This window comes from Pipistrellus hanaki (genome assembly GCF_964339955.1).
Source record: "Pipistrellus hanaki genome assembly, chromosome: 3".
In the NCBI taxonomy this organism is placed as follows: Eukaryota; Metazoa; Chordata; class Mammalia; order Chiroptera; family Vespertilionidae; genus Pipistrellus; species Pipistrellus hanaki.
The window spans coordinates 87,406,937-87,429,289 of record NC_140505.1 but is presented as its reverse complement, the minus strand read 5'-3'; the positions used below and the strand labels follow the sequence as shown (position 1 = coordinate 87,429,289).

General features: G+C 37.4%; 1 protein-coding gene across 9 annotated transcripts in view; it reads left to right on the top strand.

The window, feature by feature from the left end:
- Positions 1-22,353, top strand: part of DCLK1 (doublecortin like kinase 1) — a 376,814-nt gene that overhangs the window by 248,568 nt on the left and 105,893 nt on the right. For 6 of the 9 annotated variants that reach the window (XM_084879549.1, XM_084879551.1, XM_084879548.1 and 3 more), the window contains one exon: positions 13,097-13,191. In XM_084879549.1, coding sequence (XP_084735675.1) covers positions 13,097-13,191 — 95 coding nt within the window. Of the gene's footprint in view, positions 1-11,960; positions 12,228-13,096; positions 13,192-22,353 lie in introns of those variants that run through there. The other 3 variants (XM_084879555.1, XM_084879553.1, XM_084879554.1) reach the window with 3 other exon arrangements.

The window sequence follows — 22,353 nt, the reverse complement described above, 5'->3', positions numbered from 1 at the left end:
CTACATTGCTGAATTCATTTATTAAGTCTAATAATTTTTTCATGAATCTTTAGGGTTTTCTATGTACAGAATCATGTCATCTGCTAATAAGGACAGTTTAACTTTTTTTCCAATTGGGATGCCTTTTATTTCTTCTTCTTTTCTGATAGCAATGGCTAGTACTTCCAATACTATGTTGAACAGGAGTGGTAAGAGAGGGCATCCCTGAGATTACCAAGCTTATTTAAAAAGCAGAAGGTGAATAGCATGCTATTGAGAATCCAAGATGGCTGCACAGGTAAACACCTAGCCGCAGCCGCACACAACAATTTCAATAAAATACAACTATAATATAAAATGCACATTACCCAGAACTACAGGAAAGTCGACTGACTGGAAATTCTACAACGAGAAGCAAGGACAAAGCCAGAAGGAAGAGCGGAGGATCTGTAAAAGCCTAAGGTATGGAGACACGCAGTGCGCGCAGAGAGGATGGAGCCAGAAAGGAGGAAGGTGGAGTGCCTGGCTGGCGTTCCCTAGCAGGAAGGAGATAAAAGCTCCGGACTGTGCTGAATCCCAGACACGACAGCACTGAACCCCAGTTTTAGGCCAGACCCCGGGGACCCAGGCTCAAACAGAGGAAGCTGGGCTGTGAGGCGGAACCCCGGGGGAGCTGCAAAAGGAGGTCCTGGAGGCGCGCACATTGCGTGCAGAGAAGGGACAGTTGGCTGTGCCTCGGGATTGTCCTGGTGGGAAGGAGACAGGGGCTCCAGACTGCTCTGAACCCCACTTCCAACCCCACTTCCAACTGAACTGAACCCCAGTTCCAGGCTCATTGGGGAGGGCCTAGACCAGGGGTCTGCAACCTTTAAGACATAAAGAGCCACTTGGACCAGTTTCCGAAGGAAAAAAAAAACACCTGGGAGCTGAAAAACCATTGCGACATTTAAAACAAATATAATACTGCATATATTGTTTCATACCTTACTTAATGCTATATACTGGATCATGCAGTTAGCTGTTAATCTGAAGAAAAAAAGGACTTTTTCACTTAACAATGTAAAATATATTTTTGCAAATTAATAGCTAATTAAAATATTTAATTTACCTGGTTAATGGGATTTTTGCTCCTGAACCTCAGTGCACAGTGTCTGCACATCAGGGCTGTAAGACGTTACCTTCATTTTCACACAGGCTTGCAAGTTGTCATCTGTGAGGCGTGATCGATGTTTGTTTTCAATATAGTTCATGTTGGAGAAGACCTGCTCACATACATATTGGGAGCCGAAGATCGACAGGACTCCAAATGCATACTTTTTTATGTTTATATAAGTGTTGGGGATGGCATTCCATGTTTTGAATACAAGTTTGTCCTGTTTGGGAAGGTTTTCAATATCACTCCATTTATGATTCTGAGCCAGAATGGCCTTCTGATGGGCAACATCCTCAAGAGTAGCAGTCAAGCATTTGAACTTGCATATATCTTTGTCGGCTATATTGGCCAGTTCCATCTCAAGATCAGGTTGACTTACACCTGTAAATGCAGTCATATTCAATGGGGATGGATCGATCGCCAGGGGAGTGACAGGGAAGGATACGGTAATGTGGTTTTCTCCTCTCTGAACTCACAGAATCGTTTCCCAAACGAACTTTGCATTGTGGTGATTGCAGACTTCAAATATTCCAAATTTATCGTATCGTGACTTTGTTTGAACTCTCTCAAAGAGGAAAAGTGAGACAGTGTACCTCTCTGTAAATCTTTGACAAACACTGTCAACTTGCGCTCGAATGCTAAAACCTCCTCCAGCATGTGCAGGGCTGTGCCTCCTTTCCCCTGAAGGGTTGTATTTAGTGTGTTTAGATGTGCTGTCCTGTCTACCATAAAATGTAATTTTTCCAGCCTCTCTGGTTGTTCCAGCTCAGCAAAGGTGAGCTCTTTGCTGGCCAGGAAAGTTTTCACTTCTTCCAAACATGCGACAAAGCGTCCTCGCCTCTGGACAGCCACTGGGCCTTGTTGTGGAGCAGGAGGTCAGAATATATGCTTTCCACCTCATCCAGTAGCAAACGGAACTGGCAGTGGTTTAAACCCTTTGCCATTATCTTATTAACAATCTGAATGATTTTGTGCATTCCGGGGGAAATGTTTGAGCACACAATGCCTCTTGGTGCAGGATGCAATGAAATGACAGCAGCGTTCTTTCTACCCAGAGCACCGGGAGCACCAGAGGCGGCGGAGGTAAATGATACAGCTCCCCCCCACCTCCCCTGCTATCGGTCCTGCTAGTGTCGGCCCCGCTGGGAGCCGCGGCAAAGCTTCAAAAGAGCCGCATGCGGCTCTGGAGCCATAGGTTGCCAACACCTGGCCTAGACTGTTTGGTAGTAGGCGAAAATCCAGGGCACCTTTCTCTCAGAGGTGCTTGCAACAAGTACTGAAGGACCCTGGGGATTACTGAGACTCAGGAGCCACATAGGGCATGGCTGATGGAAGCCAAGGCTATAGGCTCCACCCTGAAACTCTGCCCCATCAGGGAAGCTGCAAAAATGCCGAGACAACAAAATAGATCACAAACGAAAGAAATGGAGGACAAAAAGCGACTGGATATAGAGTTCAAATCTACGCTTATAAGGTTTTTCAAGAATTTCCTAGAAAAGGTTGATAAGACCTATGAGGATATGAAAAGGGATCAACTAGAATTTATAAGGAATCAACAAGAAATAATAAGGGATCAACAAGAAATAAAGAACACATTGTCTGAAATAAAAAATATTACATAGAGTCCTAAAAACAGAATGGAAGATCGCAAGAATCAAATCAAAGATTTGGAGCATAGAGAGCCAGAAGACACTCCTCAGCAGAAGCAAGAAGGCAAGAGAATCCAGAAAATTGACAATAATGTAAGAAACCTCTGGGACAACTTCAAGTGAATCAACATCAGAATTATGGGGGTCCCAGAAGATGAGAGAGAGCAAGATATCGAAAACATACTGAAAGAAATAGTGACAGAAAACTTCCCCCACCTGGTGAAAGAATTAGACTTGTAAGTCCAGGAAGCACACAGAACTCCAAACAAAAGGAATCCAAATAAGACCACACCAAGACAAATCATAATTAAAATTCCAAGAGCAAAAGACAAAGATAGAATTTTAAAAGCAGCAAGAGCAACGCAGGTAGTTACCTATAAAGGAGCACCTATACGATTGTCAGCTAATTTCTCAACAGAAACCATGCAGGCCAGACGGGAATGGCAAGAAATATTCAAGGTGATGAATAGTAAGAAGCTACAGCCAAAAATACTCTACCAGCAAAGCTATCACTCAGAATCGAAGGCCAGATAAGGAGCTTCACTAATAAAAAAAAGCTAAAGGAGTTCATCACCACCAAACCAGAATTATATGAATTGCTGAAGGGGTTCTTTCGGAAGAGAAAGTAAATAAAGATGAAAATTATGAACAACAAATACGTAACTATCAACAAGTGAATCTATAAACCAAGGAAATTAAAAAAAAACTGATGAACAATATTAACTGTTGAATATAATAGAATCAGAGGTATGGAAGGGGAGTGAACTGATGATTCTTGGGGAAAAGGGGAAAAGGGGGATGTGGGAAGAGACTGAACATAAACTGTGCACCTATGGATGAGAACAATGGGGGGTGGGGAAAGGGCAGAGGGTGGGGTGGGAACCTGGTGGAGGGGAGCAATGGACGGGGGTGAAAAAGAGGAACATTTGTAATAATATGAACAATAAAGATTTATTTAAAAAAAAAAAGAGAGAGAGGGCATCCCTGTCTTATTCTTGTTTTTAGGGAAAATTGCTTTAGTTTTTGTCTATTGAGTGCAATGCTGGCTGTGGGTTTGTCATATGTGGCTTTTATGATGTTGAGGTATGATCCTTCTATTCCCACTTTGCTAAGCGTTTTTATCAAAAAAGAGTGCTGGATTTTGTCAAATGCTTTTTCTGTATCAGTTGATATGACTATGTGATTTTTCTCCCTCAATTTGTTTATGTGATATATCACGTTTATTGATTTGTGGATATTGTACCATCCTTGCATCCCTGGGATAAATCCTGCTTGGTCGTGGTGTATGATCTTTGTGATGATCTTCTGGAGTCAATTTGCTAGAATTTTGTTGAGGATTTTGGCATCTATGTTCATGAGGGATATTGGCCTGCAATTCTCTTTTATTGTGTTGTCTTTATCTGATTTTGGTATAAGGGTGATGCTGGCTTCATAGAATGAGTTTGGAAGTGTTCCTTCCTCTTGAATTTTTTGGAATAATCTACAGAAGATAGGTTTTAGTTCTTCCTTGAATATTTGGTATAACTCTCCTGTGAAGCTATATGGCCTTGGGCTTTTGTTTGCTGAAAGCTTTTTGATGACTGCCTCAATTTCTTCCATAGTTATTGGCCTATTGCTATTTTTAGAATCTTCCTGATTGAGTTTGTAAGTTTGTATTTTTTTTTTTTTTTTTAGAAATATGTCCATTTCCTCTAGGTTGTCTAGTTTGTTTGATTGCCTAGGTTAGATCTTGGGCTCTCCCCTTTATTTTCTGGTCAAGATGCTTATCACTTAAAAAAAAACAACCTAAATTTATTGGGATAAAATTGGTCGACATAATCAATAGATGTTAAGTATGGGGTTCTATGTTAAACTACCCGTATATTGCACCATGTACCCACCACCCAAAGTCAAATCTCCTGTCATCATATATTAGGCCCCTTTCTCTCCCCAACTCCTTCCTTCTGATAACCATCACACTGCTGTTTGTGTTCATGAGTTCCAGTTTTATATTCCACAGATGAATGAAATCATATGGTTCTTAGCTTTTTCTGACTGACTTATTTTACTTAGCATAATATTCTCAAGGTCCATCTATGTTGTTGCAAATGGCAGTATTTCATTCTTTCTTATGGCTGACTAGTATTGCATTGTGTATATGTACCACATCTTCTTTATCCAGTCCTCCATCATAGTATACTTTGGTTCTTTCCATGTCTTGGCCACCATGAATAATGCAGCAATGAAACTAGAGGTGCATATATCTTTGTGAATATATGATTTTAGGTTTTTGGGTAAATACCAAGGTAAGGAATTGCTGGGTTGTATGGAAGCTCTATTCTTAACTTTTTGAGAAATCTCTAGATTGCTTTCCATAGTGGTTGTACCAGTCTACATACCCATCAGCAATGAATGAGGGTTCCCTTTTTTCCACAAACTGTCCAACACTTCTTATTGCTTGTCTTATTGATATGGCTACTCTAACAGGTATCTCATTGTAATTTTGATTTATATTTCCCTAATTGCCAGTGAAGTTGAACATCTTTTCACCTATATGAATTCTTTATATTTTTTGGAAATTAAACCTTTGTTGGAGCTACTGTTTGCTAAATATCATCTTCATCTGGTTAGCTGCCTTTTTGTTTTGTAATCAGTTTCTTTTGTTGTGCAGAAGCTTTTTAGCTTTATATTGTCTCATTCATTCATTTTTGCTTTTACTTCCCTTGCCTTTGGGGTCAAGTTCAAAAAATTGTTCTCATGACTAAAGGCCATAAATTTGGTATCTATATTTTCTTCTATGTAACTTACAGTTTAGGGTCTTATATTTAGATCTTTGATCCATTTTAAATTATTTTTTGTACCTGGGGACAAACTGCAATCCAGTGTCATTAATTTGCATGTGGCTTTCCAGTTTCTCCAGCACCATTTATTGAAGAGATTGTCTTTACTCCATTGTGTGTTTCTGGCTCCTTTGTAAAAAAATTTCTGTGCATATCCATGTGATTTTATAGCTGGGTTCTCTATTCTGTTCCATTTAACTGTGCATCTGGTTTCTGCCGATACCATGCTGTTTTGTAGCTCTGTAGTATAATTTAAAGTCAGGTAGCATAATTCCTACATGGATTGCTTTAGCTATTCACAGTCTTTTGTGGTTCCATGCAAATCTGATGATTTCTCCTTCTATTTCTATTTAAAAAATGACAATTTGGTGGGGGTTAAATTAAATCTGTATATTGCTTAGGGTAATATGTTCATTTTAACTACATTGATTCTTCTAATCCATGAGTTAGGATATTTTCCCATTTTGTTGTGTCTTTTCAATTCCTTTTAATAATACTTTGTAATTTTCAGTATGTAAGTCTTTTAAGTGCTTTGTTTAGTTTATTCCTAGGTATTTTATTTTTTTGGTTGCAATTGCAAAAGGAATATGTATGTTTATTGTTTTTCGTTTCTGAAGTTTTGTTTTTAGTATACAAGAATGCAATATATTTTTGGACATTGATTTTGTATCTGCAGTGTGGTTGTATTTGTTTATTGTTTCTAATATTTTTCTGGTGAATTCTTTAGAGTTTTCTATATATAGAATTATATCATCAACAAAAAGTGACAGTTTTACTTCTTCCTTCCTTTGAATGCTCTTTATTTCTTTCTCTTGCTTTACTGCTCTGGCTAGGACTTCCAGAACTCTCTACACTAGTAAAAAAGAAATATGCAAATTAACCTTCCTTTTGCTATGTCCACCAGCCAATCAAGAGTGAGTAAGCAAATTAATCCAACAAAGATGTTGGAGGCCACGGAGCTGGAGCAAGCTGAAGGCTTGGATTGCCCCCAACAATGGAGGAAGCCAAGCTCCTTCCCACCCACCTTGGCCTCTGCTCAAGGAGGGGTTGGGGACCTGGGTTGCTGGGCCAACCCAGGCTTCCAGCCCTCCCTGGCCACCGCTGAAGAAGTGGCTGGGGGCCTGGGTCACTGGAGGACATGGCCAGCCTGAAAATGGCCCTTAGCCCCTTATCCAGGCTTGCCACACCCCCATGATATGAGGGTCCCTGCCAGGGAGCTTGACCAGACTGCAAATAGCCATCAGCCCCTCTCCCAGGCTGGCCTGGCACTCCAGTGGGGACCTCAAACCTGAAAGGGGTGTGGCCAGTCTGAAAATGTCCCTCAGCCCCTCACGCAGGCTGGCCAGTCACCCCAGAGTGGACCCCCACCCTGTAGGGAGTGCAGCCAGCCTGAAAACACCTCTCATCCCCTTACCCAGGCTGGCCATGCTCCCATGGGGTGAGGGTCCCCACTGGGGGGCATAGCAAGCCTGCAACAGCCATTAGCCCCTCACCTAGGCTGGCCAGGTGCCCCAGTGGGAACCTCCACCCTGATCCGGGACACCTTTAGGGCAAACCAGCCAGCCCCCACCTGTGCACTAGGCCTCTATCTATACAAATAAAAGGGTAATATGCTAATTAGACTGGGAGACCTTCCAAGAGACCTTCCAGATGTTCTTCTAGACAAAGCCGGAGGGGGGGGGGGGGCGCACGCGCGCTGAGGTAGAGGTGGTTAGAGGCCAAGAGGGGAGGGCAGTTGTGGGTTTTCAGGCCAGGATGGGACAGTGGTTATGGGTGATCAGGTGGTGATGGGGGGGCAGTTGGGGTGAGCAGACCAGAAGGGTGGCCAGTTGAGGGTGAGCAGGCTGTCAGTGGGGTCAGTTGGGGGTGATCAGGACAGCAGGGGAGGGCAGTTTGGAGTGAGCAGGCCAGCAGGGGGGAAGTTGGGGGGAGCAGGCCAGTGGGGAGGGCAGGTGGGGGCAAGCAGGCCAGCAGGGGGCCAGTTGGGGGTGAGCAGGCTGGTAGTAGGGGGTAGTTGGGGGTGAGTAGGCTGGCAGGCATAGTGGTTAGGGGCAATCAGGCAGGCAGGTGAACAGTTAGGAGCCAGCAGTCCTGGATTGTGAGAGGGATGTCTGAATGCCCAGTTAGGCTTGAACTCTGTAAATCGGCAGTAGGACATCCTTCGAAGGGTCCCAGATTGGAGAGGGTGCAGGCCAGGCTAAGGGACACACACCCCGTGGATGAATTTTGTGCACTGGGCCACTAGTGTTGAATAAGTGGGGTCAGAGTGGGCATCCTTGTCTTGTTCCTGATCTTAAAGGAAAAGTTTTCAGTTCTTCACCATTGAGTATGGTATTAGCTGAGGGCTTATCATATATAGCCTATATAATGTTGAAGTATTTTTCTTCTCTTCTTATTTTATTGAATGTTTTAATCATAAATGATGATGTATCTTAGCAAATGCTTTTTTGTATCCATTTTTATATATTTGTATCCATTATTTTATAAGATTATATTGTTTTATCCTTTCTTTTATTAAAGTGGTTTATTACATTGATTGTTTTGCATATGTTTAACCATCCTTGTGTCTCTGTAATGAATCTCACTTAATTGTTATGTGCTATATATATATATATATATATATATATATATATATATATATTATGTACTGTTGCATTCATTTGATTTGCAAGTATTTTTTAAAAATATATCTTTATTGCTTTCAGAGAGAAAGGAGGAGGAAAAGAGAGAAAGAAAATCATTGATGAGAAAGAAACATTGATTGGCTGCCTTCTGCACACTCCCCACTGGGATCCAGCCTGCATCCGGGCATGTGCACTTGGCCAGAATTGAACCCAGTCCACAGGCTGGCCTTCAATCCACTGAGCTAAACCAGCTAGGGTGATTTGCTAGTATTTTGTTTAGAAATTTTGCATCTATTTTGCTAGTATTATGTTGATGAATTTTTGCATTCATCAGAGATATTGGTCTGTAATTTTCTTTTTGTGTATGTTATCTTTGCCAGGTGTTGGTGTCAGGGTTATATTGAACTCATAAAATGTGTTAGGAAGTATTGCCTCTTCTTCAATTTTTTGGAAGAGTTTGAGAAGCTAGGTTTTAAAATTTCTTTGAACGTTTGGTAGAATTTACTGGTGAAGCCCTCTGGTCCTGGACTTTTGTGTGTGTGTGTGTGTGTGTTTTTTTTTTTTTTTGGGGGGGGGGGTTGGGGTGGTTTTGATGGTTGTTTCAATTTCCTCACTGCTGATTGATCTATTTAGTTTTTCCAATTTTTCATGATTTAGTCTGAAGTTTCTATATTTGTAGAATTGTCCATTTCTTCTAGGTTATTGAATTTGGTATCATGTAGTCTTTCATAATATTCTTTGTACATCTGTGATATCTTTGGTGACTCCTCTCATTCCTGATTTTGTTTATATAGGTCTTTTCCCTTTTTCCCTTAGTGAGTTTAGTCAGGGGGTCTGTCAATTTTAATAATCTTTTTTAAAGAACCAGCGCTTTAGTAATTTTTGCATAATCTTTTGTTCTCTATTTGATTCAATTCTGCGCTAATTTCATTTTTCTTATAATTTATTTTATTAAAATATATTTTATTTATTTTTTACAGAGAGGAAGGGAGAGAGATAGAGAACTAGAAACGTCAATGAGAAAGAAATATCAACCAGTTGCCTCTTGCACACCTCTTACCGGGGATGTGCCCGCAACCAATGTACATGCCCTTGACCGGAATAGAACCTGGGACCTTTCAGTCCACAGACCGACACTCTACCACTGAGCCAAACCATTTTTAGCCTGCTCTAATTTTTATTATTTCCTCTCTTCTGCTAACTTTGGGCTACTTTTGTTTTTCCTATTCTAGTTCTTTAAGATGTGATGTTATGATTATTAGGAATTCTCAACTCCTTTTGAGAAATTTTATTCAGCAATAAAGACAAATTATTGGAGAATAATTTATACCAAGCATATTCTCTAACCATAATGCCTTGAAATTAGAAATCAACTGCAAAAAGGAAATAAAGAAACACACAAATATGTGAAGATTAAATAAATACTACTAAAAAATGACTGGATTAAAGAAGAAATAAAAGATGAGATCAAAAGATTTATAGCAACAAAGAGGAATAACAATAGAACAGATAAAAAATTCTGGAATTCAGAAATTCAGGATTTCTTATCCTCCCTTCTCATCTCTCCATTTATTCCTGGTTGCCCACCTTTAGATATTTAAATGCCAGAGTTTCTCAGGCATGCTTCTGTATTGATCAGGGAATTCTTTGTTGAATCATAGTTGTTTAACTTGTTGAAATTTCAGGAGAAGAGGCCAGGAGATCTCTCACACTGCCATTAATCTGAACACTCTACTTATCACTTTATAGCTTAGTTTCTTCATCTGCAAAATGATACTACCTGTTTCACAGTTATTGTGAGAGTTAAATGAGATCACATATATGCATATATATTTATGTATCTGTATGTATGTGTGTTTATATACACATACATGTAAATATATTAATTTTTGCTCCCAAAGATGCGCTAGGTCTTATTTTCAGGGGATGTCTTATTTTTTCATGAAGAAGAATACCATACACATTTATTGTTAAATGAAAATAGAGGAAATTTATTACCTGTATACGGTACGGTAGTACGGTAGTTGTCAACACAAACCAGACAAACTGTGAATCCTACAGTATCAAGAATTTACTCATTTATTCAATGACAATCATGTCATCATCTTCTGGAACATCATCATAACAATCCAATTTCTGAATTTCCTGGTGAATTTCTTGTGACTCCATTTCTTTCAGAATCAGTGGACCAAATCTCTCATGTTTAGCTTAAGGGGGGTCTTATTTTTGGGGGGATGCCTTATATTTCACTCAGAAGGAAACCTGTAAGTAGGTCTTATTTTCAGAGGATGTCTTATTTTCACAATAGGAAACACGGTAGGTTGCAGGCTCCTCCCTGGCTGGGGCCCAGGTCAGGGCTCATGAAGGAGGCAACCAATCAAAGTGTTCCTCTCACTTTCATGTTGCTCTCTGTCTTTCACTTTCTCTTCCACATTCTCTAAAAGTCAATGGAAACATATCCTCAGGTGAGGATAAAAAAATAATAAAGAATGCATATCCTATGAAAGACACATCTTGAAAATGCCTAAAGAAAGTTGTCATTTTTTCATGGTGAAGGGACTGGAGTCCATTTTGATGAAAATACCTTGGTGACTGGCAGTGGCTGCAGCAGCGGGGTGATGGGGCTGGTGCCTTCCCCTGATCAGCCCGGTTGTCTCCCACAAAGGGAGGCCAGACTGCGGCTTAGGACCGCTCCCCTTGGGCCTAAGTATTAATAGGACATCCGCCAGTAAGCCATCAGTAGGACATCCCCTGAGGGCTCCCAGTATGTGAGAGGGGGCAGGTTGGGCTGAGGGATCCCCCACCCCAGTGCATGAATTTCATGCACCAGGCCCCTAGTATATATATAATTTACTAAATGTCCCATTGAAAACAAGTTCTTCAATAAACTGAGGTGCAAGTATTTTATTGTTTTATTTTTCTTTCTTTAACAATGTATTCCTAAGGCTGATTTCCTGAGAACCACTCCCCCTTCCCCAATTGGCTTGATAAGATTAACATCTCAAAATTTTAATATGTAAATACTATGTTTGCTTCCCCAATTACTGATTTTGCCCCCCACCCCCCAAATCTATTTAGCCTTTTGGTACAAAAAAACCCCACAAAAACATAAAGTGGAGAAGTGGACAAAGAAAATATTACATTCATAAAACATGTTTTTCTGTCAACTCCTAAGGATATTTTGCTTACTGGTTTATTAGTTGCCTCTTTAGGAGACCTTTCCATAGAGGTCACTGGCTGGGAAGTCCAGTGTGAAGAGGCCTGAGCATCAAGCTCAGTAAGGATGGACTGTAGAAAGCAAGCAAATTAAAGCATGCTCAGTGCTCTCTACTTTAAGCTACCAAAAAAAGAAAAAGTTGTGTTTCTTAAATCACCAAAGGCAAAACTACAAATTAGTGCACTGTAGGCTATATGACATTTTTTAAAGGTCTTTGGAGAAAACAAAACAACCTCCCACTTTCATGGACCCAAAGATTTTGTGCAAGCATTGTGTATGAAAAATCAATAAACATCAGACCACTAAATTTTTAAGGGTATACTTAGTACTGGGTAGTCACCAGGCTTTAGAAGAATTACTGTCATTTTGATTTTCAGATGAGTCATTGGGTCTCTTGCTCCCCTGGAGGCACTTTGTTATGATTCAGTGCAAAGTACTGAAAAAGGGCTCCAGCTTCCGGCCTTCAGTGAGGTAGTGGTGTCTGGGAGGGGGTTGCAGTGCCTCCCGAGTTAGCATAAGGCTTAATTGACACCTTTGATACAGCCTGAGACAGAACCTGCACCTCCCACTGCTGCTTGGAAGACGTCAGCCTTATGCAGAAAAGGCATCTGCTGATGAATCCTGCATCTCATTCCGTCTGCTCTGGGAGCAGCAGCCTTAGCCATCCTTAACTAATCCACTGCCTCACATTTCTGAGGGTGCTTGGCTTAGCGCTGAGAAGGGACTTGCCTCTTACTACTGTCAGGTCAAACAGTAAGACTGTGTCCATGTTAGAACTCATAGAAGGTAAGTTAAATGCATGATTGCTCTCCCTTTTGGAAAATGTTTGCTATGCACTCTCAAGAATGTGTGTATCTCATTGCTACTCTACTTCCCTGCCTGTGGATGTAAAACATGTAAAAATGTTGTCCTTATATATCTTTATAAAGTAATATCTTTAAGTGTTTTATAATGTTGCTTAGAGAAAATTGTTTACTTGAATTCTGTGGCTTTGGTTCAGTTTAGTGATAATGTTATCTGAAAGTCTTAATAATCAGGAAAATTCCAGTGACTTAAATCTATTAGAAATCAGCTTTTATTTTTTAACAGTGGTAAGGACAATCAGTGAGGAGTTCCCAAGTGTCTGTGCCAATTACTTTGTCTTGTTTAAAAGCAGGTCCTTCAAGTGTTTAGGTGAGGTAGGTGTGCAGGGCAGAAATGGATGCAGGAACTTCTAGAAGTGTGTTGTTAACTATAAAAATATAGCAATTTAAACAAGTACCGAGAATATCACCTGAGAGCTGTGCTAATATTTACTCCTACGGGAAGCTAATGAAATAAAAATGAATCCCATTAAAAATGCCCCAGGGCTTTAATAACATTCCCCAAATCTATATTGGCACAGTAAAAGACATCATTAATAAATTCATCAGGAAAGGTATGAAAAAAACATTTTAAAATGTTATGTAACCTGTCGCTGTATTAAGTACTGGCTTAACAAAACAGTAAATTTCTGAAGACGGTTATTTCCTAAAGCTTTTTCTTAGGACCACAGATAAAAAGGTGTCTGGAATTTTAGCAAATGTTCCTCTATAATTATTTCTCAGAGAAATTGATTTTGTCATGAAACTTTTTTAACATGCCATTTTCCCATCTATGCTTCTTTGTACTTCCAGTTAATGGGACCCCTGGTAGTCAGCTCTCCACTCCGCGGTCTGGCAAGTCACCAAGTCCATCGCCCACCAGCCCAGGAAGCCTTCGGAAACAGAGGGTAAGGAAATAAGCAAGCTCCTTGCTTCAAATCTATATGTGCCTTGGTGCAGAATGGCACAGATGCCAGCAAAAGCTCTCTCATAATAGCACTCTTGTCTCTAAGTACTGACCAGGTGGAGGTAGAGCAGGAGGTGAGCGATGGTGGGTCAATTGTTATGGCTATCATTACTCTTAGCTAGAACTCAGGGCTTTTATTTTCTCTATGAACCTGTTTAAACCTTATCTCTGAGAAGAATAAACAGTTGATGCTTCACTTTAAAAAAAATTTCTTTATTGATTAAGGTGTTACCATTTGCTGCTTCACTTTTTAACACCTTACTCTTTTTGTCCTGAATTAAAAAGACTTTACTAGCAATGACTTGTAAGCTCCCTGAGTTTAATAAGCTTTATTAGACATCATCATTGATCATCAGCCTTCCTTCGGAGGGAGAAGGAAAAGTGCCATTATTGGAGGGCTGGGCCATTGTCAGGGGTTGCTTTATAGCATAGAATAGTGTTCCAGTGTGGCTTCGGGCCCATGGAAAAGGACATGGGTCCATATGAGATGTACTTTTGTGAATGAAACAAACATAGAACATCTTATTTTTCATCACTACCTGAGTTTAATTTTTAGCTTCCTGTGAAATGATGGAGAAGATGACCAAAGTTGGAGACCAAAATTAAAAAGTTACTGAAAACAGTGTTAACTTCTCCATGCTAAAGGGGAATAGAAGAACTACTCTTTTTATCCCTTTACAAGGCAAGACTAAAAGGAGTGAGAAGGGGAGGAGGGGGAAAGTACAGTGGAGGAAATGGAAGGCCATTCATTGTCCTTATTTCACAAGCAAGGTGGGGAGGAATACAGATGCTTAGGAGGTTATATGATGGTGCTCACTAAATATTTTAATAAGCAAAGGCTCATTGGAGTCTTTGGACATCAAAGTCTAGACTCTTGAATTTGGCTTCTTTTATTAAGTGTTTTAAAACGAGACTTCCAAGTTCCATAAATTTAAACTGTAACCAACATGGAAGCTCCTGTAGTCAAGCTTCCTCCCAGGTTGTGTTCACACAGCACTATCTAAAGCAGGGGCTGTGGAATCAGTCCCTGGTCCCTTTGGAGCCTGCATCACCAATATCAGGTTGTATTGTCATTTTCCACTGATGCCTTTGGCATCAGGTTTGGCTTGTTTGGATTATTTGATGAAGACTGGGGTTTGGCACCAGTTCCTTCACTAAATAGCTGTGTTATCTTAGTTATCCTCTCTGGGCCTTGGTAAAATGAAAGAAAATAAAGAGGCTCTTTCCAGACAGAAAACCCAATAATTTTATTTCAGTTCTGTTCAAGTGTGTTCAGTATAGTTTTCTTCTTGGCCACAGTCTAATTTGGCATTTTAAAGTACAGTAGTCATTAGTGAACTACTAAAAAGAATTGGCCAAATTAATTTAATCTGCTAAATGTCTATGTTTGAGTGGAGGAAGTAATACGGTGATATATATTTATTTATTTGTTTGTTTGTTTGTTTATAAATATTACCCAGCTAGATCCCCATCTGTAGGAACAACCATTGGATATAGCACAGAAAGGGCCCGCTTTCATAGAACATTCTTCCTTTGAAGAGTACACCTGGAATCGAAATTCCTCTTTATCCTTTAAACTTATTAAACTCAGATTTAGGATTTTGTTCATGCTTAGTGGTTGATATTAAATTAGAATGATTGAGAAGCCCTGCCATAAATTTGATTTTTTCTCCTGCTTGCTTATTGGGGACATAAAGCTCTTTGTTTAACCCTTTGTTTGAAGAATGAGGCTGAAGTTTACTTCTGCTCTCTGTATTTTCTATTTCACTATTATTTTGTCTAGATGAGGCAGAAAATTTCCATGCAGTTACTAGCAGCTGTGTGGCCACCAGTTTATATAATTAACATTGTTATGTGGGAACTGATTATAAGGGATGGTTGTCTTATACATTCTTCATTTTGTCATTTAAATTAACAATGCAAGCATCATACCTGAGAGGGGGAAATAATCCTATTTGTTTTAGAGAGATGCAGGGTTTATCATCATCTGAAAACATTTATTATGCACATGTTATGAGAGGAGAGTTGGATGAATCAGAGATGGCTTAGTTTCCAGGCTTTTGAATTCAGGCCATAAATGAACATTCTCCATTCATGTACCATGTCAGTGAACAGGCACATTCCCAGCTGCTCTAGCAAGAAGAGAAACTTACATCCGGGTATGGAGTCAACTACATCAAATAACCTCTCCAGATTAAAATGGGCCTCTAATATCCCTAAAAACTGACCCTATTTCAAATTTGGTTAATGTTCTTCTCAAATGTTTGGCTGTACTCATATGCAGGAAATACTGAAATAAGTGAAAGATGGCAAGTGCTAAAAGAAGATATTTCAATGAATAAATTAACTCTTTTTATTGCAAACTGGAAAGCAGTAGCTACTTCTATTTTCCCTCTCTGTTGCCTAGCAACGTGGCCAGGAAAACTTGGCTGTCTCCCCCAAATACACACACAGACACACACTCACACTCACACTTTCTACCTGAACATAAATTTTTGTTTTTTAAAGAAATATCAAGACGTTTGACTAATTTCTTCACAAATAAGAAAATATATATTAATTAGATAATCTAATCAGTTATTTTTCACTTCCCTTAAAATTATATTTTTATGTCATCTCTCTTTGTTTTTAGAATAGTTATATGCAATAGGAGTCTGCATGCCAGATATTTTTCTTTATAAAAGTACTGTTGGCAAGCATCCTCCCTGTTTTTATAAAGTAGTTATTTAAATTGCTGTCTAGAAGCATTTGACTGGTCACAGACAAACATCCTCGAGGATCTTTTCCATCCATGGATTTTCTTGGGTCCCATTTTTTTAATGTATCAGAAAGAAATGTGTTGTGTGGGTTGAATGAAGCTCCCCATTAAACTCCCACATTGCTGACTTTTTGTAGGTTATCTCATCATTCAGATGATGTGCATAGTGGGTGGTACAAAATAGGGAAGAAGCCAGGTTTCTAGACAGTGCAGATCTGAGCTGGTTGCCTGGCTACCAATAGAAAAAGATCTCTTGGCAAAAAGGGGTAGAGGGAAGAAAAGGAGAGAAGATAGGTGAGTGGTTGCGGAATTGGGGAAGAATATTAGAAAGGGGTATGAGTCAAGTTTGCATTCTTTCTGTCTTTCAAACATAAAATTTGAAAAGGCACTATTTATTGGATTTATTGATGTGCAAATACAGCACTTAGGTTGTTTCACTGGGTCTCAAATTTGCTGAATGCCAGGTGTTGCTTCTAATAAATTATTTTTGTGAAGTAAGCATATTCCTCTTCTACCCAAAATGGGAAGGAGATGTTCAAGGAAGAATTGCCTAGATACATAGAAGCAGAGATGGCATTGACAGACCTCAGCGGCTGTAAAACTTAACTGGACACAAAATAAAAGTTCCTGAGGAGATCAAGTCAATAAGGCAAAATAAGCACTATTTTGTCTACTTAGATGGTTTTTCAATTATTTTTCCTCTTATATGAATTAGGTCACTAATAAGTTTAAAGACATTAGACACTCTGTGTGATAATTCAGTATTGCTCCGCTCCTAGGAGCCATATGACACCAAGTAAGCAATTTATACTGCCCTTCCTCTTACAGGACCTGTACTACCCCTTCTCTTCAGATGATTTGGAATCAATGGGAGACTCAATGTAAAAGAGACAATGATGCAATGTATATGGTTTGTGATTAGGTGAAGGTTAAACATTTTCTAAGCAAAAGTTTAACAGTAAAGTACACAAAAAGTTTTGCATACTTTGAAATTGTGAAGCCCAAATCATATAAAAGTAAATATACAGACATTTTATATTTATGATGTTAATCCTGGAGTTTTTCTTTCCATATCTCCTACATTATTTGATTGGTGGATCTTGAACACAAACTCACTCAGTTGCTGAGTTTTTATGCCAGGCCTGACTCCAGGTGAATTTCAAATATGAACCCAATATTGAGTATAATAATATGCTAATGATTCAGCAATACAGAGTTATAATTTTTGTAGCTGGGGCTTTCATTTTAACCATAAGTAGACATGTAGATACAATTTTTCTGTACTTTTGGTCAAGCTGATTAAAATGACACTAAAACACATTTTTTTCTTAAAATTATATTCTTTTAAAAATTTGGATGGCTTATTTTTAAAGGTACTTTTATAGCAAAATAATTTTTAAAAATACAGGTAGATATTTTTTTTCTTCCTAGTCAGTAGAGAAAGCTACTTATCATTTTGTGAGTTAATATAATTGAAGAAAAACACCCATGTCAAGGATACATCTCATGAAGATTTTAAAGTTAAACACTAGATAATTTCCTTATTTTTCTTGTTGAGCAAATTTAAATTTTTAAAAATTATTTTTACTTGAAACAGTTTAAAAATAGCTGAAACTATACACTAACATGAAGAACTATAAATTATATAATTCCTCTCACAACTAGATATGTAATTTTCAAATGTGTAAAGTCTGTAGCTAGGAAACTTTTTTTTACACACAGAACTAAAAAAATAGTTGTATCTGGACTTCTTCCAAAAAATCAATTTGAAAAGCTAAATTCGTTTAGATGGTACTGTATAAAGAAGGGCCAAAATATCTAAATCTCTATTCCAATAAATCCTAGGTCTTGCTAGTATTTTGGAAATTTTCATATGCAAAACTCCTTTTGTGTTAAACCAACTAAGTCTATGATTATAACCCATTGTTAACGTTAACATATTAATTCTGCTCTTCTGGTCCTCTTTTAAAATTATGGTCAGCTTTTCTTAAACATAAAATAATTATTTTACAATCTGAATGTTAAATTAATTTAATGTGTATGGTCTATTGTATTTAAGCCATATCCTAATGATGATCTAATTTTACTAAACACTAACAATTTAAGACTTACGAACCATGATTTTGATACTATACAGGCTTGACATATCTCAGTAGGTGATAAATTAATAATGTATGATGCCATTTGGAGGCTTTTACTTGAGTTTTCTTTTCAAATTTTAGTTGAAAATAGATTTTAAAACAAAATGTTTGATTCAAGATGGAGAAAAATTCAGTTGTCATATACTACTTAAAATGTTAGCAATTTAACTCCTTGATAAATTACTCAACTATCAAATTTTACCATCTGGCTTATAGTTACATATATTACCATTTCACTTTCCAAGTGAATAAAATACTTCAACCAAAAGAAGATAAAAAAGTCCAGGCAATCTAACAGCATTTGAAACTTAGCCTTATAATAATTAGTGCCTCATTATCCTGTCTGTTGGAGAGAAAGACACTTTTCTGGCAGGTTATTCGAGAACTGCAAACTGAACCATTCCATCTTGAAAGAGCAGTTCATAATAATACCTGTTCCAGACTTCATGTTTTAAAACTGTTTCAAATAGAAAAGTACAGAGACTTCTGCTGAGATCAAAAGGCTGCTTTGTTTTATCGGAAACAGTAAACATCTGGGAAGTTGCCTATGCTGGTGTCTGTTCTAGTTATGTCTTTGTAAAATGCATTACTTAATACAGTTGAGTCTAAATACATAAAAGATTGGTATGTATTTGACTGAACTGTCCAAAATGCAAAGAAAGAAAGCAGTGGAACAGTTAACTAAATCTGGTGGAGTTAGATGGTCCAAAACAAAATTAAATTCCAATAATTTTAACTTCCCTACACTGTCAATCTTATAGAGAACTACAGCTTAGAGAGGTCCAATAAATGATATTTATCCTGGATAAGTGGCAGATTTTACCAACTGATATGAAGTCTATGACTTCTTTTAGACATAGCAAAAAAACCAAAAAACAAACAAAAAAACCCACAAAACCAACAACAACCAAAAAACAAAAAACAAAACAAAACAAAACAAAACAAAAAAACAAAAAACCCTGGACTTGTACTAATTGACGATATCATGGCCAACTTTCCATTCAAGCAGTTCCAAGGGAAATGCTATCCCATGGCATTTAATCTTTTCAACATATGACTTTTATTAAAGGACTGTTCAGGGGCAATGTTTATCATTTACTTTTTGAAACTGAAGTCCCTCAGAGATTGAAACAGCACACCATTTATAGACTTTGAGATCTCTTTCTATGCAGAGCATACTTCCATTAGACTACAGCAGAAATAGATAAAACATTCTTAGCAATAAACCAGAAGTTTTCGGTTCATTAGTGCAACTAAATTGATGATTTATAGGCAGTTAAGATTTATTTGCTTATGGAATTATCTTTTTAAAATATAAACACTGATTTTTAAAATTGTTCTATTAAGCAGGAGAGAATTCTAGCAGAAACATGCATTTTTGTCCTTAATGGTAAACCTTAAACCTTAAATGTGTTGAAGGCACTAGTTAAAAAATTTGATAGTTTCACTATTTTTCTTAGCCATCATTGAAAATGATATAATAAATATTTCTCTGCTTTCAGCATTTTAGAAATGCAAAAACCAATCATATATCAAGTGTGAAGTTCAGTGTGAATTCAAAGTACTGATTTTGAAAGCCATGTGGTTTGTTTCTTCTTTGTCTTGCTTAATCAGTTAAGTGGGGATTGGGGAGTGGTAAGCCACAATGTCTATATTGTCATAGGCTTTAAAAAGTGTCAGGTCAATCCATCTGTACACATACCTGTATTTATATATTGGCTCTATTGGCTTATCTAAATATTAAAAAATTAAATGAGATTTTCTAAAAATATTTTGAACCACCATTTATGTACTATATGTGCTCCATATGTTACCCAGAAAGGGCATTTTTTTTTTTGCATCCACTTTAGATCTATACATGATTGGGCTCTTTAAAAAAAAATTAAAACATGAAGTTTAAAACCACATTTCTTAATATAAATGAATGAAAATATAAAATAATATTCTTGAAAAATAATTCCATATATTTTAGCCATTGGCCTTAAATTTTTCATAGTGGCTATATATATATATATATATATATATATATATATATATATACATCTATGTGGATATTAATGTAAATGCACTGGGTTCAGTGTTTACATGGATGTGCTTATATAAGTATTTGTGTATATATATATAGGCCATAGTAGTATAGTATTTATGACACAGCCTTCTAAGTTACTGGATCTTGTGAAATTATAAATAAAACTTTCATGTCATACATTGTTACATATGTCATATTAGTTAGGGCATGTTTAAATTCAAAAATAGTTTGCTAAACTTGTATGGAAAAACAGTTCTAAATGGTCAGATATACTAATTTTCTTTTTAATTGAAATCCAGATACACACGAAAATAATTGAAATTTAGAAAAATTCATTTTGTGTTAACTGTTAAATATAAACACATATTAATATTTATATGGTTATGTCTTGATATTAAATTATTAAAATGAATACTATGATAGATATTCCTCTAATGTGTACATATTGATGACATGTAATTATTGTCAATCAATATTCACTAAAAATGAAATATTGTTTTATATATTTGTGAGAAGTTGAGTATTATATTGAAACAGAAATTGAAGAGAGTCCAAACTATATACAATTTGAAGTAAGTTTAATAACAAACTCAGATAAACTATAAGGTGATTTTTTAAATTCTTTTAAAGCACTAAACTATTGACATATTTTCAGTAGTAACCTTACTATACTTGCAAAAAAACAAATAACACCAACTTGCTATTTGTATGTATATCCTATCTAATAAAGAGGGAATATGCTAATTGACCATCACACCCTAACAAAGATGACAGCACCCACAGCTAATAAGGAGGGGATATGCTAATTGACTTCCACACCCTCAAAGATGGTGGTGCCCACAGTCTCCTCAGCTGGATCTAGCCGCTCCATGTGCCTGCCTCCAGAATTCCACAGTCCCTCAGCCCCCCAGCCACCTAGGGCCACCCAAGGCTCAGGTAACCAAAGCCAGCTGAGGCTTGTGCTGCCAGCAGTAGCAGCAGCAGAAGTGTGATGGGGGCATCATCTTCCCCTGTTCGCTGGGTCGCCTCCTGCCCCTGAGGGCTCCCGAACTGTGAGAGGGGGCAGGCAAGTCTGAGGGACACCCCCCCTCCAGTGCATGAAAATTCTAGTATCTATATAAATATATACACATGTAAAAATGGTAATTGAATGAATTTACTATATATGTATATTTGCCTACTTATACTTATTTGCACTAATCTTACTAGCATTTCTAATTGTGCATGCTTGAGACAACTATATTTGACTGAGAGCCCATAGAAGAATAGTGTGAAAATCACAGATATATTTAATTCAGTATACCAATTATTATAAAATGATGCATTTGTTACACTATCAGCTAAAATATATTTATAATTTTGTTTGTGTAATGCATGTGGAAAAGATAGGAAATCTGAAGCCCTAATTATAATTTTTAGGGATGCATGATAAAGAGTGTCCTTAAAATGTGGTTTATTTTAGTAAAGATGATGAATAAACTCCAAGATAGTATACATGATGTATGTAATATATGAGTGTTTGTATCATATATGACCACAAAACGTCTTTGAAGCCAGAGTAGTTAGATATCTGAAATGTCATAGGCAAAGAACTATGGAAGTCAAAATTTTTGTGATCTGTTTTTTGAGTTCATATTCACCAACAACAAGGAACTGAATTTATTTCTTCTAAGGAAATTTTACTTCAAAATACACCATGAATGTTGTAAATTTGGATAGAATTTTTATAAAACAGTTGATATACTTTCTGCTTACAGTTGGACTTGCTTGGATATTTATTCTGTTAAAAAGAGCATTTGCTGTTAAAATTTTTTAAAAACTGAGGCCATCAGCAGAGTTTGATAGATCTACATAATGAAATGTTTCATTGAACTACCCAATTTTGAAAGTTTCATCACTTTGTGCTGTGGGTTCCTTGTAAAATTTGTACCTGTGTTTCACATTAGACCATGTTATTCCTCTCAAAGTTAACTTGTGTAGAATAACTATACAATAAACAGGAAAAAATACCTAATTTTGTTCAGTGAGTTTCTTTAAAAAATTTGATAAGTAAATGTTGAAATGAAATAACAGTGTGGGGGAAGAGTTACATTCATAATCATATTTGTGGTGTTCTTGTAATATAATTAGCATCAGCAAGTGATAATTGAGATATTGCATAATGGCATCATATAA